Consider the following 26,806-nt stretch of genomic DNA (forward strand, 5'->3'; position numbering starts at 1 on the left):
ACGGGTACTACGACTCTGAGCCGAGTGAAAGTGATTGAAGTGGGGTTCATTCCTATTTCCGAAAGGGGATACGAGAAGACCCTTTTCTTCTTTGATCTAGACCTCTAATCCTTGATTTAGGAGGTTATATTTGAACCGGGAATAAAATATTCCTTCAGTGGTGCCTTTCCAACTAATCCTTCAGAATTCTGGGGGAGGAGGGAAACTATAAAAATTTAACATTAGATATAAACTCATGACTTATCAAGGAAATTTTAAAATAATAGTTCTACTGGGGTGCCTGGGTGGCTCAGTCAGATGAACGTCCAACTCTTGATTCTGGCTCAGGCCATGATCTTGGGGTCGTGGGCCCCACCTCAGGCTGTGCGCCAAGCGACGAGTCTGCTTGTCTGCTTGAGGATTCTCTCTTTCTCCCTCTGCCCCTCCCTCCCCTGCCTCCATACTCTTTCCCTCTCTCTCTAAAATAAATCAATAAATCTCTAAAAAAATATTAATAAAATAAAATAACAGTTCTGTTGAAAACAGCATGTTATGGGCCCCAAACTATAAAACTGCTCAGAATAATTGCCCACAAATGTTCACAGTGCCCTCCCTGGGACCAATTTCTCTTCGTGGCCGTTAGTCTGGTATACAAGGTCAGTAAGAATCTGTCCTCCTTCCCAACAGGATATAATTGGGTAAATCAAATTTGTAACCATGACCGTGCCAGAAATGTCACATTTAATGACAAATTTCATTATATTAGGCATGACAAGCCTGAGAGTAAAACACACGGACCGTCCTTCCCATGTGGGATGTGGCCTCCCCGGGAAGCTGCCCAGGATCTGCTCCCTGGCTTGCGGATTCCCATCCAGCCTTTAAGGTTACAGAAAAAGTTACTGCTATCAGCCCAAAACACTGACAAACGGGGATTCTGCAAAAAGAAGTCACCCCCATTGTTACAGGCTGTACAGGCACTACCCAAAAAGGCTGACCGGCATGGTCCGAGGTTTCTGATCTTAGATAATATCCTAAGAAATTTTTTCACACCCACTGATTCAAATGATAACCCAGAGGTTCCACGAAGCCCCCTGACAGAAGTTAGCTCTAAAGCCTTGGCATCATCTGCTCTGATCTTAACAGCCATACACCCAGCGGGACTTTGCTTATTAATCGTCACCTCGTTACAATGGCCTGTGTCCAGAAAACTGACCAAACTTTAAAAAAAAAAAAACAAAGTAATGACAAGCATGAGAAAATTGCCGGAACAAACCACTGTGGTCCAATCCTTACGCCTCAGGAGGCACAGGAGCAGCAGGAACGGACAGAGGCCTCGTCCTGCTGGCACTCCCCCGTTGCTGTCTTACTACCAAACCTACACATTACGCCTCCAAGGCCAAGAACTAGACCAACAAGGCGTTCCTGAGCCCCGTGATAAAGCCTACAAAGACAGCGGACACAGCCGAATAAATCACAACAGTAACGACAATTTTAAAAAATGCTAAAAGCAAAAACTAGGGTCTGTCTCGCATCAGTACCCCAAAGAGAGAAAACTTGATCGCTTCCTGCAAGTTATAAGCTCTGTAGCAAAACCTACCGGATCCCTGACTTTCCCAAGCTGGTACTGGCCAACACACAGCAACGCTCGGAGACATACATGATCGTAGTTGGGGGCGGGGGGGGGCAGGGAGGGCTGTGTTCCTTCCCCTCTGAAGAGCTGAACTACTGTAATCTTGGTAACCTTTGGTTTGTTTCTCTAAATACCTGTGGTATTTTTATTTGGCAAGTGGCGAGTCAGCCTTTCTGATGTCTGTACTCCCCTGCAAAAATCTGTCTTTTGTTAAAGCATTTGTTTCTGAATCTCTCTTTCATGCACTCCACTAGATAGAATGCCTATGAGGACAGGGATTTTTGTGTTTTGTTCATTGCTGTGTTCCCAGCACCTAGAACCATGCCTGTCTTGGAGCAGAGGCTCTGTAAATATTTGTTAAATGGATGAATCATATGTTCTATAAAAGACAGTTCTACTTATGCCACAGATAGCCCACAAACGCCCAGATGCTTATTACGTGCCACACGCTGGTGATGTGGGGCCAAGCCCTTGTCTTCAAGAGCTCCCAATATATTTCAGGTGGCGGACAGAGAATGTGACACATACAAGGCAGCCTGCCACTGATCTGATGGGGATGCATGGGGCCTGTGGGGCCCCAGGAGGACTTCCCTGAGGAAGCTGAAAGGAGAGATGGCTAGGAGAGAGCTAGAGAAACAGGATAAAGAACAGCGGAGGGTGTTTCAGGTAAAGGACACAGCAGATGAGAAACAGGGGGAAGGGTGGCATAGTAGTGACAGCAGAGGCCAGTGAGGTCTACAAAGGTCATATCATCAAAGGCCTCAAATGCCAAGTAAAGGAGTTTGGTCTTGACTGCCGGGGCAGTGGGCACCTAGAGCAGGTCCTCACCCCTCCCACACCAGGTCCATGCACCCAGCGCAGGTGCCGAGCCGAGACCGACTGCCGGGGGCAAGGGTGTTGGTGGGAGGGCAGCAGCAGGCAGGCCACTTACCTGGTGTGCTGCTGGAGGTGGGAGAGCTGTCGGAAGGACTTATCACAGTAGGAGCAGTGGTAGGGCTTCACGCCCAGGTGAATGCGCAAGTGCTGGGCCAGGTAGGAGGCGTTGGCAAAGGACTTGGAGCAGTGCGGGCACTTGTGGGGCTTGGCCTCGGTGTGCGACTTGGAGTGAATCTGCATCTCAGACTTGGTGAAAAAGGTCAGTGGGCACACCTTACACCTGCGGGGCAAGAGGCACATTCACACCTGGGAAGACCACCACCCTCTGTCCGGAAGCACAGGGGGCCTCCCACACCCACAGACCTTGTACCCCGCACAGCGAGGAGCCCTGGGGGCACAGGCCCACCGGGGAAAGCCAGTGGGCAGGCTCCCAGCCCGGAAAACCTCCAATCTGGAGGCCAACGCTCTTCCCACGGGGGACTCTAGTCACAGCAGCAGGGAACTGCTTGACATTTCCCAGAGGAGAGAGGCCCAGCAATCCTGGGGAGGTGTGCCTGGGGCCACAGTCCTTAACACTCAGAGTAAGAAGTTCTCTTCCTAGGTGCCTGTCAGAAGCATCTGGGGAGCTTTCAAAAAGGGCTGACTGGCCCTCTGCATGTTTCCCACCCACCCCCGACAAATTAAATCAGAATTTCTGGAGGTACGTTCTTGGGATTGGCATTTTCTGAGCACTCCCCAGATGATTCTAACTTGAGGGCTGAGAACACTGCTTGAAGGGAGGACGAATGGACTCCCACCGCTCCAGGCTGTGGTGAGCTGGGCCCCCAGCAGCCCCACATAAGCAGGGGGAGGACCGCTCCGCCCACCTGCGAAGGGGCTGTGGATGGGGCTTGTCAGAGAACCCCGCTCCTCAGGACCTGGCACCCAACCGCCCTCAGCCCCTGGGGTGCCCTTCCAGCCCCACCTGTTGGGCTCCAAGGGCAGCCCCCCAAGCCCATGGTGGACCCCTTGGTGGACCCCTTTCCACCAAGACCCCCACCTGTATGTCTTGCCCTCCTTGGCGGTCTCGCCCGAGGCCAGGATGGGGTAGGGAACTACGAGGACAGGTGGCCCCCCTGGGTTCTCTGCCTTGATCTTTTTGCGGCCGCGCTCAGACTTAGGGGGGCCAAGCAGGCCGTGGCCCTGGATTGTCTTGATGGAGTCCAGGAGGGGGGGGCTGGTGATCCCTGAGATGAGGGTGGGGGACGAGGCGATGAGGCGGCTCTGGCTGGTGGTGGTGGGTGTGGACGGGGTGCTGGTACCCGTGCCCGCACTCGACTCCGACGTGCTCACAGCCGGGGTTCGGGAGGAGAGCCCCAGACCTGCAGAAGACATGGAGGGGAAGGCAGCTGCAGAGGCCTTTCCAAGCCTCCCCTTCCCTTTGTAAATTACCCGGGGTGACTACATGAGAGGGCCCTGTATGTGTAAGAGGCCTGATGCACCGAAGAACTAACTTGGTTTGGTAACAGAAGCACTTTGGAAATACTCCAAACCACAGGAAAAAAGCACAAAGATGTTCACTACTGTGTTATTTGCAACAGCAAAAAACTAGAGGAACTGAAATATGGAACATGAGGGAAGGGGTCCATACATCGTGATCAGTCTTCTCCACTGACCGTTAACTGCCGACTAAAACATTATGCTTGTAAAACAAAACACACACACACAAAACAAACAAACAAAACCAGCACATGTATGCATTAGAAAAAGTAGGGAGGAGAAGAAGATATACCTAAAGTGATGTGGATAGTACAGCTAGGAGTAATTTTTTTCAAAGCATTTTGACTTAACTGTACTTTGATTCTTTGACGATGTACTTTTCAAAAAAACTTTTGTAATATAGGGGCGCCTGGCTGGCTCAGTTGGAGGGGCAGTGTTTGACCCTCGATCTCGGGGTTGTGGGTTCAAGCCCCACTTGGGTGTTGAGATTACTGAAAATAAATAAAAGCCTTTACAAAACGGAAAAGGAAACAAGAATAAACTTTTGTAATAAAAGTTCATTCTCTTAAAAACAAGGAAAAAAATAAAATAAACTTTTGTAACATAAGTCGTTCTTTTAAAAACGAGGGGACTAGAAACATTTACAGTATCAGGTGAAGCTGATAAAAAGATGAAAATGGTACCTTTCATGTGACTAAAAGAAGGCTTCTTTTAAAAAGAAACCAAAAATCTCGCCATTGAGAAAGGTTAAGATCCAGAGATGGACAAGCATTCGTGTCCGCTGCTGCATTTATAACCCTCAATGGAGGGCTGATTGGCAGAAGCCATTAATACACCAAATGTACGTGACTTCTGACGAAGCATTTGGCTTCTAGAAATTGCCCATAAAGAAATATCTGCCCCCGAGCACAAGATCTGTGTATGTGGACCTTCTGTACAACCAAAGTGGACACAGCCCGTTTGTCCTCAGCAGAGGCTGTGTAAAGAGATGTGGTCCATCTTCACTACGAAGGACTGAGCAGCCACAAAAACAAGAAAGGTTCTGTGCAATGATGGAGAGAGAAGGCCCAAATGTGCTGTCGTCAGGTGAAAAAAAGCAAATCGTAGACGGCAGGAACCCATCTATTTAAAAAAAAACACACACACCTCAGCTTCCTATGTAGGTAACAGGCAATACAGATGTGTGTGTTAATGCACAGAAATAGCTCTGAGAAGACACACCCAATTAAATTTGTGTCTAAATTGTGGTTCGCCCTAGGGAGAAAAGAATTTTCTGGTAAAAGGAGATTTTCATACTGCGTCTATCTGCTTCTATATTATTTGAATTTTTTACCTGGTGAATTCATCCATTTTTTAGATCTGTGATTAAAGGATAAAACAAAATAAATTATAGAGAAAACATATGAAAACGCTAACAGTAGTAGGACGAAAACTAATTTTCTCTCTTTTCAGCTTGTCTGCAATCTTTACATTTTCTATAAGGACTACGAATTACCCTTATAATCAAAAAAAGCATTAAAAACACTCACGGTAGAATGTTTGAGTAGGAAAAGTGAGTTGAAGTCATGGGTATAGCCCTACTACAAGCTCAGCAAAACACACACACGCATATTAAAAAATAAACAAAAAAGATGGAAAAGGAAGGAAATGAACCAAAAGGCTTTCCTTAACTGCTGGGTTAGGAGCTGGGGATTATGAGTGCGTTTTTTTCCTTAGTTTCTCCCTCTCTTTTTTTTTTTTTTCCAAATTTCCCTTAATATGCTTATATTACTTTTTTAATATTACTTTTATAATGAAAAAAATAAATTTAATAAAATCATAATAAGGGGGGGATGTGCAGAGTGTGGCTGGGGCCTCAGGGAGGCTCACTGGGTCCCATAATTCCTGGGCGTCTCTGAGAAGCGGGGAATGAGGAGAAAGGCAGAGGCGCCCGACTAAAGGCAGGGGTGAGCCAGGGGAGGAACAAAGGCCCGGTGGCAGTGGCCTCCAGAGAAAGTCTGTCTGCCAGGCTCTGAGGTAGACATCAGGCAGCCCCGGCCTCGTGACACCACCTCAGGACTGAGCTCACCTCCTTCCCTACCCCATGCTTCCTCCTGTGATTCCTGCCCCCTGACCGTGCCTGGGCTTTTCTCTCAGGTCTTCCCTCTCTTTACCCCTGCGGCCAGCCCAGCACCAAGCCCTGTCCATTTCCCTCCACAACTCTCTGATCTGTCCCCTTCTCCCCGTCCCCACTGCCACTGCCTGATCCAGGCCACCGCTCTCCTACAGATCTCCCTGACTCCTTCCCTCTCCCAGCAAGCGGGTCCCCACCTTGCACCCAGACCCAGCTTTCCAACCCAAATCTGAGCATTTCCCTCCCATACTTAAAAATCTTCCACGGCTCTGCACTGCCCGAGGGTAAAGTCCAAACTGCCCAGCCTGTCCCACAGAGCCCTTCACATCTGGTCTGCTTCCTCTCTAGAGACCAGCTAGAGCCAAGGGTCTGGGACCACACTGCCTGCCTCTGCCTCTGACTGACTGTGCAACTCTGCCTCGGCTTCCTCATCTGTTAAGTGGAGACCTCATGGGGAGAACAAAATTGTTTCCTAAGTCAAAAACGGTCGAGTGTTCAACTTAATACTGTCAGTGCCCACCGCACAGGCTGCTGGGAGTAGTAAGCCACCACTGGGGCCACACACAGGCGCTCCCCTGGAACCAGCTGCCATATTACCAGCATAAACACCATCATCCTCATCATGGTTTGGCCCTCCCACCCGGGCAGACCTTCCTATTCGTGCTTCCCACCCACATACCCGCTTAGCACATGCTGTTCCCTCCTTCTGGTCCACTTCCCTCGTGAACAGCCAACCTCTCCCCGCACACCGGACCCTTCCCTCACCCACAGGTCTGGTCAGGGCTCTTCTCCGGATTCTGTAAATCCGCCCCCCGACACCCTCCACCCGCAGCACCTCTCCCTGGTCCCGACGATTTAGGGGGCGCGGGTCCTCCCAGGACAAGCCCCCCCCCCCCAACCGGCCTTCGCCCCGCCCCCTCCCAGCCCGTAGTACCTGTGACGGTGCTGGTGGCCGGCCGCGCGTGCAGCGCCACGTCGGGCTGCGGCACGGCCTGCGGGTGCAACCCGGGCACCTGCTGCAGCTTGGGCAGCGACATGACGGCCTGGCTGCTCTCGGCCGGCGCCGGCGGCACCAGCAGCGGCTGCTGCGACGAGGCCGACGTGGGCGGCAGGTGCGGCGGCCGGATCTTCTCCGCCATCAGCTGCTCCTTGATCTTGTTAATCAGGACCAGGTTGTCCAGCTGCGGGCGGGAGAGGAGAGACCCTGAGGGGGCTGGGGCCGCATCCGGGCCCCTTCCCCAGGCCGCGGGTCCCCCGCGAGCCGGGAGCCCCGAGACCCGCAGGCCAGGCCGAAGCCCAGGGCAAAGCAGAACAGCTCCAAGAGGGGTTGGGCCGCCAGAGGACGACGCTCGTCTTACCTGGCTGGGCATGGTGGGAGGAGGGGGCCAGAAGTAGGGGTTGTTAAATCGAGGCTCGGCCATCCTGCAGGGAGAGAGCGACTGTCACAGGGACCCTCCCCACCCGCCTGGGGCAAGCTCCCATCAGCCATGCCCACTCAAGTCTGGCCCAGTGTCTGGGACCTCCGCCCTCGTGGGACACTCACCCTGCAGCAGAGCAGGCCCCCTCCCAGGCCCAGGCAACCATGTCCCTAGGCTGAAAAGTCAGGAATTCAATGTCCCCCTCCGTGGGCCCCAGAGGGCAAAGGTCAGAGACAGACCAGCTATGCTCCCAGTCCCCCCATCACCCTGATGCCGCAGACCAATTCCCATCCCCCGAAAGGGCCCAAGGCTGTAGAGCCCACCCCATGGACCCATGGATTTCACACAGAAGCCCCCCACCCCACCCCCACTCCCGCCAGACAGAGACACACTGGGGAGTCTTGGGGCAACTTTGTAAACGGCCACAGAACAGAGGCAACTGCCCAACCCAGATCCTGGCCCTTCTGACTGCTGTCCCCTTGAGGGCATCAGAACAAGAGGGTAGCCTGGGTCATCAGATATGGCCACTCTGAAGGGCAATCTGGTACTATGGTTTACAGAGACCCAAATGATTACTGCCCTTTGACCCAAAAAATTATATCTCTGGAAAGCTGTCTTCAAGAAACACGCATGGGGGCATGTGCAACATTTTACCTACAAGGATGTGTCAGCACATTCTGCTTAAGGAGTGACTTGGGGAGGCCTGCAGCTAGGACAGTCTGGGGCTCTTCACTAGAATTACGTGACAGTCTACTGATGACCCTCACCTCTCGCAAGTTCCATGGCAGGCCTGGGCAATCAGGCCATTCAACCAGGGCAGCGTGAAGGATGGGCCTTCAGAGCTATTTTACTCTTCCAGAGGGTTCCAATCTTCCTGCAACCCGAGAGTAAGTCAAGAAGTGACTTACAGGGATACCTGGGTGGCTCAGCCAGTTAAGCCTCTACCTTTGGCTCAGGTCAGGTCACGATCCCAGAGTCCTGGGCTCGAGTCCCGCATGGGGCTCCTTGCTCGGCAGGGAGCCTGCTTCTCCCTCTCCCTGCTTTGCCTGCCACCCCCCCCCCCGGTTGTGCTCTCTCTCTCTCTCTCTGATAAATAAATAAAATCTTTAAAAAAAAAAAAGTGACTTACAGGGACCATTCTGAACAGACCTGCTCTCCATCAAAATTCTCCTATCGCTCTCTCCCTTAACAGAAATTACTAGCCTAAATACCTACTAGTATTGGTGCTTAGGTGAAACTGTTTATTTTGACAGGCAAGGCCAAAGTGAAGTGCCTTCGACCTCTTTTCCTGGTCCTAGAAGCCCAAGGAATTGCAGGCAGAGGGTTTTAGGAGAAAACTCTCAATACAATCTAATCTCAACACTCTTAATAAAGACTTTTGATTATCCTTATAATCTTTACTTGAGAAATAGGCACAGGAGGTATTATTATGCCATTTTATAAGTGAAGAAACTGAGGCTTGGAGAGAGGGGGAGGGACTTGTCCAAGATGACAGGGCTGGGTGCCAGAGTCAAACTAGAAATCGGATTTGCTCAAGCCTTTTCCTCTGGGGAATTTGCTTTGCAAACCCCAGTCCCTGGTTGAGCCAATAAACCACATGCAAATAGCTGGATACCTACACAAAACCACCTTTGCCTTTCCCTCCCAGCCTGGGGGCCGCTTGAGGTCTGAGCCTGGCCAGGCTGAGGGTCAGACAGCCCCTGGCCTCTAAGGGCTCTCCTGCTCCTCTACCCACAGACACCAAGCTGCCCTTCCCTCACAGCCCAACACTAAAAAAGCCCTTCCTGCCTAGAGTTCTCCCTGACTGTTCCAGATCCCTTTCTCAGAAAGACCTCAACACAGTGACAGTGAGGAGGCTGCCACTTATCAACTGCCTCCCTTGTGCCAGGCACATCGACACTCAAAGACAGGTACTCTCGTCATCCCATTTTATAACTGAAACTCAAGTTCAGAGAGGTAGAGTGACTTGGTCAAGGTCACACAGCATGGAAGCAGAGCTAAGATCCCTGCTCTAATCTGCCTAACTCCAAAGTCAAGCTGATCTGTCCCTTAGCTGTTCAGGGGAAAGGCAAGGCATCCTGACTGCAGGCTCGTGAACATGCCCTGTCTTAGGATACAACATGCACCGCCCGGGGGGGGCAGGCACCCACTCATCCAGCAGCCTCAGAACCTGCTGTCCACCAGGGAAAGTGTGAAGGGAACAGAGCTGGAGAGCCAGGGAGAAGAGACTCCAGGCTGGGGGGAAGGGAAGCCGGGAACTGGATAGACCTGTCTCACCCATCTCAGTATCTCTGGCAGCCATGCTGAGAGGTGACCCACAACATGAGTTGCATGACAGAGTGAATAAATGAAGGAACGATCATCAGAATTCAAGACAACCACACACAATGCGGCAGTTTACAAAGCTCTTCTGTGCCCACTAGCATTCTCCCTAGAGCCCCCAGGAAGCAGGGAATAATTTCACCCCCATTTTGCAGAGGGAAGCTCTCTGCTCCAGGCCACAAGGATGGGGAGACCAAAGGGGGCACCGCACTGTGATGCTGAGCCTCGGCTCTCAGAGACTCAGTGCTCCTCATCTGTGAAATGGGGTGAAACAGGCCGCTCTGCCTCAGGCCTGACCTGGCCCAGGGCTCTGCCTATTGCTCCAGCTGTTTTTGGAGTTCTGCAGAGGATACCCTCTCCGCCTCCTCTTCAGCTCAATGCCAAGTTCAGGCTTCCCAAAGGCCCAGCCCGGTCAGGGAGATACGGGGAAGGTGGCCGGCCTAGGGTCCCATGGCTGGGGTCGAGCATCCTCTCTGCCACTTGTCAGGCCCCTGGGCGGGCAGGGATGGCCCCTCACCCCGGCTGGACAAACAGGCTCAAAGAAGCGAATGGTCTACCCTGGGCCACTTAATCTGATCCTCACAGTCTCTGCCTAATTTCTCCATGTCCTTCTCTGACTGGTCATAATTTCATGATTCGGTCTGTGCCCCTGGCCCTGGCACATAGGTCTTGTGCGTCAAAGGCGAGGAAGGTGGGAGGGGGCTGACCATTTGCTGGGTGTCAGGCCCACTGCCAGGTACAGCTCAGGAGTATCTCCAGGGAGGCTCCCAGCCAGCCCGTGGGGTGGGGGGCCCCCTGTGCAACCTGCGGGCCTGCACGACATGGCGGGCCATCTCCAGAGGTGAGCCGGTAGGGTGGTGAGGACTGGGCGAAGCTGCTCCGATCTTGTCAGAAAGAAGGGGTCTGAAGCAGGAGACTGGTCAGGTGTGTGTTTAGGACAGGTGGACAGGGCAGAAGGCCACAGCCCGAGCAGAGGCGCGGATGTGTGCAAGTATGAGGCAGGTTTGGGTCCATGAGCCCGTCACCTTCGGGCACCAAAAGGAGAGCCAGAGAGGGGAGGTAGTGAGGGACCGGCCAGCCAGTGGGGTGCTGAAGGCCTGCCAAGGGGCTGGGCCGGAATGCTGGTGGGGAGAAAGCATCAGAAGCTCCAGAGTCAAGGGGGACTGAGGTCAGAGGGAGCAGCAGCCTGCGGGCCAGGCCCGGGCAGGGGCGGAGGAGCAAGGTGGGCTGCGCCTGCGAGGTCCTGTGGGGACAGGAAGGACAGGCTGCTGGCTGGGCGGGGTGTGTCCACTGGTCTTCAAGCCCCCGAGGGAAGGCGAGACTGCTGTGAGCCTCGAGACACACAGCCCGGACGCTCATGGCGGGGCAAGCGCACTCCCGTTTCGTTTTTCTTGCTCCACAAGGTGAAGAAAGTCAGAAAGGTAGATGAACGAAACACCTAGTGCTGCTTCTGAGAACAGCGGGCCCATCCACCATCCGCCCATCCATTCGCTCTGGATACATCCTCTGGGCCACGCGGGGTCGAGAGCTGGGGGACCTGAGGCAAAAGGGGGCACCCTGCTGTCCGGGAGCTCCCAGCTAAGTGGAGGAAGGAGACTTGTGACCCACAAGCTTCTGCATGAAAGAACTTTCGCCTGAGCCCTGCTACATGCCACCGAGGACCTTCCAGACCACCTCCTCATGGCCTCGTGCTGCCTGGACCCTCAGTGAAGCGGTGACCCCGGGCTCCTTATCTCGGTGTCTCTCAGAACTCCCACCCACAAGCTACACTCCTGTGTCCCACCGACCTCATCGGTGGCTGGCCCACACGCTCTAGGACTCTAAATACAGTCCAAGTCCCAAGTCCCCGCCCTCAGAAGAGGCCTGTCCCTGGAGCTCCAGGCCCACCTTCCAGCTACCTCCCTTTGCCTGTCTGGTGGGCCGCTTGGACTCAGCAAGCCTAAACTGCACTGGGTCTTCCCCCAAGACATGCGCCCCCTCGAGCCATTCCTGACTGTGAGCGGGCACCCCCATCTGCCCAGATGCTCCTGACACAGACACACATGTCCCTGTACCTCCCAACCCTCCCCGCCCCGCTCAGATCCACCACCAGGCACTGCCCTGGGACTTTCCAAATTCTCCCTCAAATCCACCCACTCCTCTCCATGAGTCCTAGCTATGATCACCTCACCTGGACCATGGAACAGCCTGCTTTGTTTAGAGCCCAATGCACCTGGGTTCACATGTCGGCTCCAACTCACCAGCTGTGTGATCTGGGGCAAATCAGTTGCTCCTGCCCCCCAAGTTAAGGGATGAGCAACCCAGAGCCAGGGGCCTGACCCAGGATGGAAAAAAGGATCAGGGGGTACTTCCCAGTGGAGGTGATGCCTGCTTTGGGTCTTAAAGGATGAGCGGGAGCGAGCCAGGCAACAAAGAAGTGGGGAGCATGGCTGGCAGAAGCAGGAGCCTGAGCAAAGGCCCAGAGGTGAGAAGCAACACGCCGTGTGCAAGGAGCTAAGCGTTCTGGTGTGGACTGGGGGAGGTGACATGAGGCTGGAGCCAGCAGCCAGGGAAAGCTGACAACATCCTAGGCCTGGAGTCTGGACTCAAGCTATGGGTGATGGGGCAGAATCTGTGGTTTAGAAAGACTCCACTGACTAATGAGTGTGGACAGGACCGGAGAGACCAGGGGAAGAGGCAGGAGACACCCATTAGGAGGCCCCTGGAGAAAGGGACGGAGGGGAGAGGCAGGGAGGACCTGAGCTGGAACGCGGAGGGAAGTGATCAAAGAGGCCTGGCTATCCAGTTGGAGCTGGAGGCCAAGGAAGCATGTACCTCACCCCCCACCACCGTGTGGCCCAGGAGGACCTCGGGATCCCCCCGCAGACAAACACAGTCACAAGAACATGCAGACGGCCCCACACACCGACACATGTGACAGACACAGACCTATGGTCCCAAACATGGACAGATGGGGACACGGAGAAGGAACCCACAGCCACCAGGACACGGAGTCATAGGTGGGCGCTGTCGCAGGAGGGTGAGTGCACATGACCTCGGGGACAGACCCAGAAGGAAGCAGGGAGGGCACGCGAGGAAGTTGGGATGAACATAATGCCTTAGTCCCCCCCAAAGAACAAACCCCTCATTGACAGATTTCAACCTGGAATCAGAGGCTCCTTACCTAGAGTGTCCTTTCCCACTTGGTGAACTTCTACTCATCCTTCAAGACCCAGCTCAAGTGTTCCCTCTTCTACGGAGCTTTCCCTGAACCCCCAGTCAGTCACTTCCTCTGTGTTCCCAACAGCACCTTGTATACGGGAATAACAATAACAATAATAATAAAATGGCAGCTACCATCGATTTCAACACCCACTACGTGCCAGACACTGTGCTGAGTATGTCATATGCATCACGTCACTGAGTCTTCCCGATGCCCCTGTGAGATGTGCATTTAACAGAAGAGGAAACTGCAGCTCAGAGAGGTTGACCAACTTGCCCAAAGTCACACAGCTAGCAAGTAATGGAGTTAGGACACCACCCAGATCTGGTGCAGCACTACAGGGCCATCACACCTGGTGTGGCTATCTGTTTCCCTGGGTGACTTCCCCGCCAGACTGTGAGTTCCTCACAGTTACAACCAGTGCTCGTTCACCTTTGCCATTCCAGCACCTAGCCCAACGTGGTCTCAGAAACTCTCTGGAGAATAAAAAAATAAAATAATATCGACTCCCTTTTCTTGAGCACTCACAGTGGGCCAGGAACTGTCTAAGGGGATTTTACAGCCATTATTTTACTATTGCAATAGACCTATGATACAGATGAGGAAACTGAGGCCCAGAGAGGTTAAGTAATGTGCCTGAGGTCCCAGAGCCGAGTCTAGATTTGAACCCAGATCTGCCCATGACCCTTTCCCAGGAAGATGGCCCGAGGGCAGCCTTGTAAGCTCCACAGAGGGGTACTATGAGAGGGGGCACCGAGGAAGGTGCACAACGGGTGGCAGGCCCTGGCCCCTAGGGAGGTCCAGGTACAGTACAAACAAACAGACACAAAGAGGACAGGCAACCCAGGGGGTGGATGGCAGGATGCGGGTCAGCAACTCTGTTCCACCCCGGTCCCCAGACCATCCCACAGGCATTAAAAACTGAGATTTGCCCAGACCCCATGGCCACAGAGGAATGAGCTCCCAACGAAGCAAATGGGAGAGAGCAGGACCCAAAACTGTCTGGACACTATGATTACGAGGAGGCAAAAATAAAAACCTGCGTCAGAAAAAGCAAGCTGCAGGGAACCACACCCAGGGGGAGGGCTGGGAGAGGTGGCCGGAGCTGATCTGGTTTTTGTCTTTGTCTGATTTCGATTCTCCGTAATGTCGTTCAGTTGCTTTTATAATGAAAACAATAAATTTATTCTCAAAGACAAGACAGAAAATTGTTGGTAGCCCAAGGGCAGAGGGGGAACAGATGGAGGGTCCTGGAGGCGTGGCGGCGCAGGTGGAAGCCAGGGTCAGCTGATGGTGGGCACTCAACTGACCGCTGGCTGCCAGGCCCCGCACGGCCCCCCGTCCTCCAGGTTCATACAACCCAGCCAGGCAGCAGGGGGTGTCAGCAAAGGCTACCTGGCAGATGGAACATTCGGCGTGCACTTTGGAGCTGTTTGAGGGTGGGGAAAGGTCTCCACCACCTTCTCTGCCCCTGGTCCAAGCCCCCTTTGGCTACTGCAAGAGTCCCTTTACTGGTTTCCCTGCCTCTACCCACAGCCCCCGTTCCATTCTCCTATTGCAGTTGCTGTGAGATTTCTAAAATACAAAGACAGATCATGATATTCACCTCCTTAAAACCTTCCATGGCTCCCTACTTCTCTCCAGACAAGGCCTGGACTCCTTGGGCCTTATATATCAGGCCCCCACTGACCTTTGTGGTGTCAGGGATTCTTCCCACCTTACACTCTGACCAGCCAGCCAGAGAGCTCCCCCAGGGTTTTACTTCCTTTCTTATTTCCTAAACTTCACTCAGGCTACCTCCTCTCCCTGGAACCCTCTATCCTCCCCACTTCACTGGCTAACGCCAAATTATCTTCAAGCTCCAGCGTATGAACCACTTCCTCCTGAAAGTCTTCCAGGACTGCTCCACCTCCACCCTCCTAGGCTGTGTCAGGTGCCTCTCCTCTGTTCCCTTTGTGCCCTGCACATCCATCATCAGAGCACGTATCCCCCTATTTTCTGTCTGTTTTCTTGCCCATCTCTATTGTTAGGCATGCTGTCAGGGCACAATCATGGCTGAGTAATTTGTCTTTTAAGCCCTGCACAGTACCGGATAAAGGTTGGAATGAATGAATGAATGCACTAGATGGAGGGAACTGAAAGGGTCATGGCCTGGATAGAGGAAAGTTCTCTCCCTCATCCTGGCACCATACTGTCCCCGGTGTCGCTCTGTTCCCTATTTCCTAGATCTAAGCCCTACCTTCCTAAGTGAGCTGAGAAGGGGCTATATGTGCTCTGTAAGGACGAGCAGACCAAAAAGGATGTTAACAGCTAATCAACACAGAAAATGGCTGTGCTTCCCAGGCAGTGAAAATTAAATGAGCTTCACCTCTTAAAAAATAGCAAAAAGAAAGAAAATGATAATACCCAATGCTAGTGAATGTAAGATGAAACTGGCACTGCTAGCCACTGGTGGGACTGTAAACTGGAAAAAACATTTCTCCCCACTCCCCCAAGATTTTATTTCTGAATAACCTCTCCACCCAATACGGGGCTTGAACCCACAGTCCTGAGATCAAGAGTCATACGCTCTACCTTCTGAGCCAGCCAGGCACCACACAATCATTTCTGAAAACAGTCTGGTAGCAATGTGTCAAGAACCCAAAAAAAAATGTTCAGACCTCGTGATCCCATTCTTGGTCATCTATCCCTAGAAAATAACCCAAATATAGACAAGGTTTTATGTGCAGAGTGGTTTGCTTCAGTGAGGTTTTTTGTTTTTGTTTTTTTGTGTTTTTTTTTTTTTACAGTAACGAAAAACGGAAAGAGCCAAAATTTTAAATAGGAGGATGGCTCTGTAAGTCATGGTACACAGAGACGTGGTCTGCAATCATTAATAGCCAATGTTTACTGGCATTGTCATGACTCATTCAACACTCATATCAACTTTACCCGGAACTGAAGCAAGGAGAACTTCAGTAACTTGCCCAAAGCCAAGCATGTACAATGGGAACCCAGAAAGTCAGGCTCCAGAGTCCATGCTTTCCACCTGATAGAAGGAAGGATTGGAACCACCCTGAACTCATGTAGAAAATACTTGTGAGGGGCGCCTGGGTGGCTCAGTGGGTTAAGCCTCTGCCTTCGGCTCAGGTCATGATCTCAGGGTCCTGGGATCGAGCCCCGCATCGGGCTCTGCTCGGCAGGGAGCCTGCTTCCCCCTCTCTCTCTGCCTGCCTCTCTGCCTACTTGTGATCTCTCTCTCTGTCAAATAAATAAATAAAATCTTAAAAAAAAAGAAAAGAAAAGAAAATACTCATGATATAGCAGTTGTCGGGGGATGGGGTAGGGGAGCAGATTTTTTAAAATTGTATGTGTAGACAGGGCAATGACATCTATATAAACATCATTTACTGAGACGAGGGAAGGAAAAACCAGAAGGCTCACAGTGACGGTGCCTCGGGCTTGGGGTGAGGGCAGAAATGGCAGGTTTGGGTTTACCTCATTTCCCTAGTGACTTTTCTGCAGGGTAGTTATGTGACTTCCTTAAGGCATATTTTTCATGAAACTAAAGGTTCAGCAAGCTTAAGTCAAGCAGGACAGCCCAGCCCCAGCCCACAGCTCCACGAGGATTCTGGTCTCAGGCCCTGCAGTTTTACCAGGAGGCGAGAAGAGCTCGGAGAGAGTGGGGGACTTGCTAAGTCCCACCATGAGCCGTCCAGCCCCAACCCAGACTCCAGCCAGGAGCACAGAGTCAAGAAGGGGCTTCAGAGGGGAGGAACAGGTCAAAGCCTGCCCAGGTCACTCATGCCTCCTTGAAATCTCGCTTGGGTTCCCATCAGTTTGGGGGTACAGTTCCAAATCCCCAGCACATCACCCAATGGCCTCTGCCAATGAGGCTCTGCAGGCCACATGTATCCCCAGCAAGTACATCCCCACAGCCTCCCCCCCACCCTACCCCCCGTAGGTCCCCCAAAACAAGTTGCGCTGTCATGCCACCATGCACAGGCGTCACAGCCCTGGGGAAGCCTCCTTGCTCACCGGCCCCTCCACAGCTGTATTTGCGGCCTCTTCCCCTGAGCACCCCCAGCTTCCTGGATCTCCTCCACCCCAGCCCTGATCCCACTCTGCTAGAACTGCCCGCTTCCTTGTCCACCCAGTCCCCCACATAGCTGTGAGCTCCCTGAGACCAGGGCTTGGATCTGGTTCTTAGTTACAACCCCACACCCCGACTTGGCCCCACAGCTCACCCGGCTCTTCCCTAGGTCTCAGCTAAAGGGCACCTTCGAATTCTCTTCCAGCACGCAGTGGACTGCCCTGTCATGCACACCCACGGCCCCCTGCTTTCTCTGCCGCCTCTCTATCATGCCTCCAGATAATCCCTCCAGTTGTGACCCACAAGGACAAGGCCACCAATGCGGCCCCAGGGCCAAGCTCTGGCCAGGTAGTAAGTGCTCAGATGCCTACTTCGTGCCAGGCGCTCAATAAACATTCACTAAGAGGGTAGGGCCGTCCCTGAGAGAGAGGAGGGGGTCTGTCTACGTGCACCTTACAGACTGAGAAGTTTGCCAGGAGAGCCAGAGGGTAGAGGGACAACATCCCCAGTAGAGGGGCGGTGTGCGCGAAGACACGGCAAACTGCTAGCTTCCTAGGGTAGCTGAGGGTTCTCGATCATGGTCCCTGCCCCAGAGCGACAACAAGTTGCTGCTGGGGCTCAGCTGAGCTATGGGGTAGGGGTGTTCCTGGGAAGATGAGCTCATCCCACTGAGGGATGCATGAAGCTTTCACGAAGGTGGGACTTACTAATGGGGGATAGCAGAGAGGTCAAGAGATGCCAGAGAAGGACAGGCCAGGGGGTAAAAAGTTCATGTGCCAAGGCCCAGTGGCAGGAAAGCACAAAGCATCACATCTGGTCGGGTGTGGATATAGTGCAGGGATTTGCAGAAGACGGAGGGAAGGGTGGCTGGGGCAGTTGACAAAGGGCCACAGTTCCAGGCTATGGTGCTTGGATAAAAGGCCATTGGGGGGGGGGGGCATGGAAGGTCTCTGAGCAGGGGAAGGCCACAGTCAAGGTTTTCAGTAGACAGGACAATATGTGGCCAGAAGGAAGGCCTGGAAGTGACGGGTAGGAGATGGTCTAAAGGGGAGAAGCTGAGGTTTCCCATCTTCCCAGCTTGTGAGATACCCACGTGCTCCAAGTCTGCCTCTCACGATCCCTCTGCCCTCCACATATCCCTACTCCACGCGGCCCAGAGGGCCGAGCCGCAGCTGCTGGGCCCCACCCCATCCCCAGACCCAGGCCAGCCTCGGGAGCTTGCTCCTGGGAACTTCCTGTGAGGACCGAGGCTCCCGAGGGTCCTGGATCCAATTAGGCTGGGTTTCCGCAGCCCGGCTGAGTTGGAAGGGCCGTTCTCATTGCGAGGGAGGGACTAATTGGAAAGAGCAGGGCTGCTACCCATGCCCTGGTCAGTGGAAGCTAGGATGCTGCCATTCGCCGCTTGTCCCTCCCGCTCCCTGTCCCTCCCTTTCCCCCACACCAGCCACCCAGAGACACCACCCTCTCCGAGAGCCACAGGGCTCTCATTTAGAGAATGGGCCGGGTTACCCTTCTCAGACTGAGAGAATGTTCTGCAGGCTTTGAACACAAGCCCTTCTCTCCTTCCATCTCCCCTGGGGACCCCCAGCTCCCATCCTCACAGGAAAGTCCTTCTGCCAGCATGAAAGGACAAGAAGAGGAGGAACGGAGTATTCGGTTCACGCCAGGCACCGTTGGGAGCATTTCGAAATACAGCACACATTCAGAAAGATGCTAAGAACATACACGAACAGCTTAATGACTTAGGAAACACAGATCCAGGCACCCAAGAAGCCCTTACCCGATGCCCCTTCTGCCAGCCCCCGAGGGTCCCACTCTCCTGGCTTCTTCCCTAATCTCTTCCTTGTTTGGAGTCAGGAATGAGGCTCACACCGTCACGGCAGCTGGTGAGGGCAGAGGAAACTCAAACCCACTGCGACCAGCTTGCTGTGTGACCTTTAGCAAGTCCATTTCCTCTCTGGGCCATTGCTCCTTCCTCTATACTTTCTTTTTCTTTTTCTTTTCTTTAAGGCAGGCTCCGCACCTAGCACAGAGCCCAAGGCAGGGCTTGAACTCATGACCCTAAGATCAAGACCCAAGCTGAGACCAAGAGCCAGATGTTTAACCGACTGAGCCAACCAGGCGCCCTGCTTCTTCCTCTAAACCAGCTGCAACTAGGGCAACTGGGTGGCTCAGTGGGTTGAGCATCTGCCTCTGGCTCAGGTCATGGGGACTGAGCCCCACGTTGGGCTCCTGAGCCAGGAGTCTGCTTCTCCCTCTCCTTCTGCCACTCCCCCTACTTGTGTTCATGCACACTCTCTGCCAAATAAATAAATAAAATCTTAAAAAAAGAAAAGAAAAGGAAAGAAAGAAACAAAAAAACAGTTGCAGCTCAATCACAGCCTGGGCTGCACCCTCTGAGGGACAAGGTGGCAAATCAGGGGTTAAAAGTACAGTTTCTGTAAAAGAGAGTCCAGGTCAAAGCCCCAGTTCAGGCCCTTGGGACTGTTCCCCAACAGAGGACAGCAATGCTGTCCCCACAGCACTGCCTTTTGGAGTAAATGAGTCAAGTCTGGAGAGCAGTGCCTGCTACAGGAAGGACTCTGGAAGCCTTAGCTGCTGTTCCGTTAGAAGGTTCTCTCAGGCATGGGGGAGCCCTTCCCAACATTCCAAAGACCCACAAGGAAATCTGGCCAACCAGGGAGGTTAACTGGGCTGGGGGCAGGGGGGACGCAGCAGCTCCAGGAGGCTTTCAGGACCCAAAGGGGCTGCTCCCTGACTGCTAGAGAGCCAAGTCTGGGATTAAGTCCAAAAGGGAGAGCCGACTGCCGAACCCTGGCTCTGGTCTGGCCCCCAGGAGCTTTCTAGACAGGCCCTAGAGGTCCGGGGCTGGGAACCCCTGGCAGGTGGTCACAGCCGGTTCTCACGCTGTATGCACCTCAGAACCCTGGCGGGGGTAAGTGGGGGGAGCAGGCAGGCAGCCTGCAGGGCAGGTCAGACAGAGCTGAGGACCGGGGTAGAGGCCAGAAGAAAGAGTGGGCCCTGAGCAGGGCAAGTCAGCAACGGGAAGGTTGGGCTGGTCAGACAGAGGAGTGGGGAGGGCCTGGGGTGCACATGTGGGGAGGAGAAAAAACAGGTCACAGAAGACCTACCAGTGGCCTGGCCTGGCCAGACCAGACCCACCTTCCCCGCCCCCAGGTCTCGGGGTTATCACTTTCTCCATGTTCCTTGATTTCCTGCCTCACTGTCTTTGCCCGGGCCGTACCCTCTGCCCAGATGGCCCTTCACCTGGAAAACGTCACAGTTCGGATGATCAGTTCCTCCCAGAAGCACCTCAGCCCTACGTGCACCTCGATTCTTACTCATTAGGGTAAACCCAACACCAAGAAGCTATATGGAAGCCCTTGTCACAGAAAAGTTTCTCCTTCCTCGCACTGACCCAAACCTGCAATCAGTCATCATTCGCGGGCTCCTCTGTGGAATGTCTCTCTCCTGGACGAGGGTAGGGGCTACATCAACTTTCTCACCTCTCTGCAGCCCTGAGCCCATGGCCTGATACAGAGTAAATGCTCCGGAAATACCATCGAAAGCAGGCAAGAAGCAGAGCTCCGGCCGGGTGTGGACACACACGTGAGTGCAAGGGCAGACGTGAGGGATCATGCGCAAGGCCCAGGATGGGAGGCTACGTCCTTGTGGGTGGAAATGAACGTGTGTATATAAGTTGTAACTCCTGTGTAAGGCACACATGTGCCCACGTATGCCTGCGTGCAGACGAGAAAGCGGGCATGCACCGTGAGTGTGTGTGGACACAAGCACTGTAAGGTGTGTGTGGCCTTGGACAAGCCCTGCTCCTCTCCCCTCCTGCTTTATTCCCCCAGTGGACAGAGTGAGGTTTGCCTGGATAGTCTCTGAGCCCCACCAACAGAGACAGGCTTTCCTGGGGCTCCACGGAGAGAGAACGGTCCTCTGTCCCAAGTGCTCCAGCACCGAGCGAGCACCCAGCACAGGGCTCCGGGGATTGGAGGAGCGTGTGGCGCGTGCTCCGGACACACTCATTCACTGACTGACTCACACGTTCGGCGCCACACACCAAGGCTGCCTGCCCTTCGAGAGGCTCAAGACCCAGTGGGGAGAAAAAGGCTACGGAAGCCATGAAACCACAAGGTCAAAAGCACCGGGAATCTACGAACATCATTCCCTAAATGTTATTCACAGGGCAAGTGTGGCACTTTACACTTTGTGAAGAAAATCTTTCCGACAATGACAACTGTCTGACAAGAAAACAGGCGGGGAGCCTGGGGAGGAGGGAACTCCCCACCACCCTGGCTGAGATCAGAGGCCCTTTTGTCAAGGATGTGGGAAGGGGATTCCTTCTCTGTGCAGGAGTCGGTTGAGGTTGGGCTTCCCCTCCGCGACTGTGGGATTCTAAGAAGGAGTCCCAGAGTGCCGGGTTTGAGTCCTGCAATGCCCCTGATGAGCTCTGTGAACTGAGGCAAGTTACCTAATCCCTCTGTGCCTCAATTTCCTCATCTGTAAAATGGAGGGGGGATGAAAACAATGAGAATTCAGTATGTTAACGTTTATAAAGTCTTTTGGAACATGGCCTGACACAAAGTACTCGGTGCTGGTCCCTTCTGTAAGCTTCTAAATCCCAGATTAGACCACACGAAGACTCCAAGTGTCAAAGGTCCTGAGGTGGAAAGCTCTTCAGATGCTTAGGGTCTGAGATTGGAAGAGATTGTGATTCTCAGAGGCCATGATTTAATCATCTCGTCATTTCCTAACGATACCCCAGAGCCTCCCGGGGGAGGAGAGGACAGAGCTCAGGGTCCCTTCATCTCCCAGGCACTGCCCTGCAGCCAGGGTCAGTGCCACCCCAGCTCCACGAAAGCCCTTGCCAGGCGGAGCCGGAACCACCTGCCCACTCGCCCACGAGGTGGAAGCAGGTTCAGCAGTGTAGACAGGCATGAAATGCAAATAAACAAATCGATGAGAAAGCTCCGGATACCGATAAGAGCCGCAAGGGAAAGTAGAAAGGGCACTGACGTGACCAGGTCACAAGAGTGGGAAGCTATCCCAGGGCAAGTGGTCAGGGAAGCCCCCCGGTGGAGGCGACCTGAGTGGAAACTGGTGAAACAAGAACGTGCTAGCCATGCACACATCTAGGGGGAGAGAGCTCCAGGTGGGGGATATGCAAGGGCCCCCCGACAATCCGTACACTCAAGGTACAGAAAGCAGCTGCTGGAGCTGGAGGGGGTGAGCCTGGGGGCACAGGCAGGGGAGCGGAGGGGCCGGTAGGCCCAGCAGGACCATGAGGGGCCCCTGTAGGCTCTGCAAAGGACTTTGGGTTTTTGTTCCTCAAAATGCCCTGGAAACATCTGAAGAATTTCAGCAGGGGAATGACAAGCCAGGGCAGGGCTTCCAGGGTCCCCGGATCACTTGGCTCACCCTGAAAATATCATGATGGTTTTCAAAACTCAAGGTGGGGGCTGGGGCGGTGACCAACATTCCTTATCATTCAGTTAGTATGTTCTGAGCTCCTACCACAAGCCTGGCCAGGGCTCTTGTTATCTCACGTACTCTTGTTATCAACCTCCCAAGCCCACAAGAGATTTGCAGTGTACCCATTTTAAAGATCAAGAAACTGAGGTTCAAAAAAGGGAAGAACGTGCCCAAAGCGATATAAGCCATGCACCACCCGGTGCAAACTGTGAAGTCTGATCCACAAATGGGACTTGGTCCCGGGACCCAGATCTACCACCATGACCGTCTGTGGAACAAACTCTCTAGTATTTTCAAACCAAGAGACCTTCCCTGTGACACATGCAGGCACCCACAAATACTGCCCTGGCTGTGCTCCTCCTACCTGCAGTCTTTTTCTCTGCTGGCTTCAGAGCCCAGGAGGACTGTCCTTGTATCTCACGTGGCTGTCCAGCCCATGCTGGGTGAGCTGGAGACTGGATGGATGGAAGGACAGAGGGATGGATGACTGAATGGCTAACCACTAAACTAACAAATGGACAATGAAAAGAATAAGGGAATGATCTAGAAAGCCAATTAATGAATAACTGATGGCTAGTTAGAAGAAGAAAGGGAGGAAGGAAGGAAGGACGGAAGGAAGGAAAGAAGGGGGTGGGGGAAGGATTCTGCTTTACAGAGAGGCAGGGCAAGGAAGTGTCTGCCCAGAGAAGGATGGGCCAGGCTGGCTTCAGACCTCACCCACACACCAGCTTCCTCTCCACCTGGGGCCATCTTGCCTCCATATCCCAAGCCCGCAGATAGCCCATTTCTCAGCATCTCAGACAAACTCATGTCTCTGTGAGGTGTTGGCCACTGTAGCACCCACTAACCCATCACCAATCACCAGCAGCAGCAGCAATCACTGCTCCCCAGGGTCCAGTGGAGCCTAGCGGAGGACAGAGTGGTTCACTCTCAGACCTCTGAGTTTCTTGTAGAGGAAGGGACACAGGAGACCAGGGCTCTGGTCCTAGCTGGGACCTAAACTGCTGGGTGACTTCAAGCCAGTGGCTTCCCCTCTCTGAGCCCAGATGACCTCTCAGGGCCTTTTCAGTTCCGACATTCTACAGGGTTGGGGCCTCTAGATTTTTACACAGTGCCTGGGTCAGCAGAAGAATTAGAGAGACCAAACACCAGAAGGTGGGGAAAAGCTCTATCTACAAGCATCAAAGTCCACCTAGAGAAAGGCCTGGACAAGGAGTTGGGGGGCTTGTGTTTAAGTTTTCCTCTGCCACTGCTCAACCTCTCCAAACCTCAGTTTCCTAAATTTTGAAATGGGGTTAAATATCCCCCCCTCAACAATTTCACCACGAGCAAGTTTCTGGGGGAGGCTGATGGGGTTATAAGCACACACTCCAACAGGCAAACTGTATTCCATTCACAAGGAAGGATTATGCTGGCTGTGGTGGGAGCAGTGAAGGGGGACATGCTATCCCATTCTAGTCCACTTCTGTCCAGAAAGACTCTTCTAGGAGTCAGGACCTCCACAGAGAACAGTGGAGAGAGCCCAGAAGTGGGAGTCTGAACATCAGAGTTCCTAGCTTAGCTCTCCTTCTAACGAGCAGTGTGACTTTAGGCAAATCACTTCCCCTCTCTGAACCTGTTTCTGCATCTGAAAAATACCTAGCTTGGTACCCTCTGGCCCAGGCATGCCAAGTTCTGCAGCCCTGAACCCCTAAAGCCCACCCTTCAATCCCTGACTCTGCTCTCGGGAAGCTCACATTGTCCTTTGGAGCCAGGATACAAACCAGGAGTGAGACAAGAGGGTCTCCCTTCCAGGAGATGCTGGGACAGGGGCTAGAAGGGCTCAGGGTCCTCCCAGGACAAACCTTCCCAAAGAGGTAAAGACCAGGCCCAACCTGCCTGGTGCCTTGGACAGCGCCTGCCACTCCAGACATTTGGGCCTGGTCTTAAGACCCTCCTGCAGCCTTCAAAGCCAGCAGGCTCTGACCCGTCCAGCAAGATACTTCAGTAACTTCACCCAAGTACAAACTGTCTCCAGCAGAGGAGCCTTCAGGGTGCGGGCAGGAGTAGCAGAAAAGGGTACAAGGGCACCACTAGGGAAAGGCTCAGTCTAGCAAACCCGTGCCCCCCCCCAACCTTCTCTTCCCCCTCCCCTCAGACAAGACACACTGGGGCCCCCAGCCTGCACCCTGACAAAAGCCCACCACCCAGGGGCATCTGCCACCAGATGCCACCTCCAGAGGCCAGGAGGCCCACCAGATCAAAGAAGGGGCTCTCCAACTGCCAACCGCCAAACACACACACACATTTGCCGGAGGGCTCCAGAAGCCACCCCAAGGCCCAGGGCATGATTCCCGCCTACAGGGGCCACCCCCCCACCCCGGCCACCCATGAAGGAAACAGCACCCCCCCTCCCCACACACACACTGCTCCAGGGCAGGGCAGGGGAGAGCAGAATTATTTCCTCATGCCCCGGGTCTGAGCTGAAAACCGTGGGCCGGCTCAGAGCCCCTACTGCCAGCCCTCTCTCCCAAATCTGAGGATCTAGTTCCTTACAATGCCAATTTTATAGAGCCTTTTCCAAAAGGCATTTCCTGGTCCCCCCAAGTCCCCATCGCCAACCCTCCACGTGCCCCCCGCAGCTCTGAGGAAACCGGCAGTTAACTTTTTCCCAAAAAGCCTGCAAAGGCGGCTGGCTGGGGGGAGAAATGGGCCCCGAGATCCTTTCGCGGCATTTCACCGCCTTCCAAAAAAAAAAGAAAAAAGAAAAAAAGAAAAAGAAAAAAGAAAAAAAAAGAGCTTAAAAAAAAAAAAGAAAAGAAAACTTTTGGAGTTAACTTTAAATTCCCAACCCTCCCCCCCAAATCACCCAGCGGCTTCCTTTTTTTTTTTCTTTAAAGTGCAATTGCATTGTGTCTCACCTCCCCGAAAGGCTCGCGGCTCTCGCCAAAGAAAAGGAAAAAAAGCCAACCCTTCGGGTGCCCCCTCTGCTTCCAGCCGCCTCTCCCACATTCTCAGACAGTTTTATTAAAATTTTCAGACAAAAGAAAAACAAAAATGGCAGCCTGGCTTATTTTTAAAACAGGACAGGGACGCCATATTCTGCAGATCTGCAAAAAAGGGGAGAAATCCGGCACTGGCCGCTCCACCGGGCCGGCTGCAAAGTGCGCGAACCGCGCCGTTTGCAATCCGTTTATTTGCATTAAGCCCCATGAATCATTGTTTACCGGAGAATTGCAGCAGGTTTGAATAGCCCGGCTTAAGAAAACACACACAGAGACACACACACGCACACAGACACACACACACACACACGCACACGCACACACTCGGAGAGCAGACCTAGACACGCCGCCGGAGACACTTCCTACCCGCGCGCCGTCGCCGCCGCCGCCGCCGCCGCCGCCGCTGCTGCTCCGGGCCGGGCCCGAGGCGCAGGCGGCCCCGGGCCCTCGGAGCGCTCCGGCCCGCGCTGACAGCGCCCGCGCCCGGCCCGCGCCCCCGCCCGAAACTCGGCGCAACTTTCCCGCGGGCGGGCGCTCGGGCGGGCGCCCGCCGCCGCCGCCGGGCCCGCTCCCCGCGCGCCCCGGGCCCGCACGGACCTGGCTGTGCTGGCGGCGGCTCCGGGACGCGGCCGCAGCCCCGCGCCCGGCGGCCCTTGCAGGGCCGGGCTGGGGCTCCGGCTCCGGGCTCCGGCTCGGGCTCCGGCTCGGTGCGGAGCCGCGCGCAAACCTTCCGGGTCGCCTGCTGTTCACTTCTGGGTTCTGCAAGCGCCGAGGCGGCGGCGGCGGCGGCGGCGGCGGCGGCGGGAGGCTGGGTCTGCAGCGCCGCGCGGCCCCCCGTGCGCTCGGCGAGCCCCCGCGCCAGGCGCCCGGCTCCGGGGGGGAGGGGGGGCCGCGTCGGGCCCCCGCCTCTCCGGCTGCGCAGCCCGTCCGGCCCCGGGGGCTCCCGCGAGTGGGCAGCGCCGGGCGCGGGCGACGGCGCGCGAGGGGAGGGGGCCGGGCGCGGGGCGGGGGGCGGGGGCGGGCCGCGCGCTGGGGGCCCCGCTTGGGCCCCGGGGCCTCGTCTCGCGCTCGCCGCCGCCGCCGCCGCCGCCTGGCAAAGTTGCGCCGCGCCCCCCGCCCGCGCCGCGCCCGAGGCAGAGCCACAAAGGAACTCCTCGCCCCCCTCCGCCCGCCCGAGCCGCGCGGGGAGGGCACCGGCGCCGGGCCCTAGGCCAGCCCCTTCCCCAGCGCGGGGGCTCCCGGGGCCCCGG

The 26,806-nt window shown here is 54.5% G+C and overlaps 1 protein-coding gene across 7 annotated transcripts in view; it reads right to left on the reverse strand.

Moving 5' to 3' along the window:
* Window positions 1-26,381, reverse strand: part of ZNF362 (zinc finger protein 362) — a 38,916-nt gene extending 12,535 nt beyond the window's left edge. Inside the window, exons 1-6 of one of the 7 annotated variants that reach the window (XM_080800885.1) lie at window positions 26,154-26,376; window positions 12,981-13,106; window positions 7,436-7,499; window positions 7,012-7,258; window positions 3,525-3,846; window positions 2,541-2,765 (exon numbers count right to left, since the gene is read on the reverse strand). In XM_080800885.1, the coding sequence (XP_080657011.1) occupies window positions 2,541-2,765; window positions 3,525-3,846; window positions 7,012-7,258; window positions 7,436-7,499; window positions 12,981-13,018 (896 nt within the window). In that variant the 5' untranslated portion in view covers window positions 13,019-13,106; window positions 26,154-26,376. Of the gene's footprint in view, window positions 1-2,540; window positions 2,766-3,524; window positions 3,847-7,011; window positions 7,259-7,435; window positions 7,500-8,262; window positions 8,271-12,980; window positions 13,107-25,893; window positions 26,051-26,153 lie in introns of those variants that run through there. The other 6 variants (XM_080800886.1, XM_080800890.1, XM_080800887.1 and 3 more) reach the window with 6 other exon arrangements.
* Window positions 26,382-26,806: the final 425 nt, after the last annotated feature.

This window comes from Martes martes (assembly GCF_963455335.1).
Source record: "Martes martes genome assembly, chromosome: 4".
Lineage (NCBI taxonomy): Eukaryota > Metazoa > Chordata > Mammalia > Carnivora > Mustelidae > Martes > Martes martes.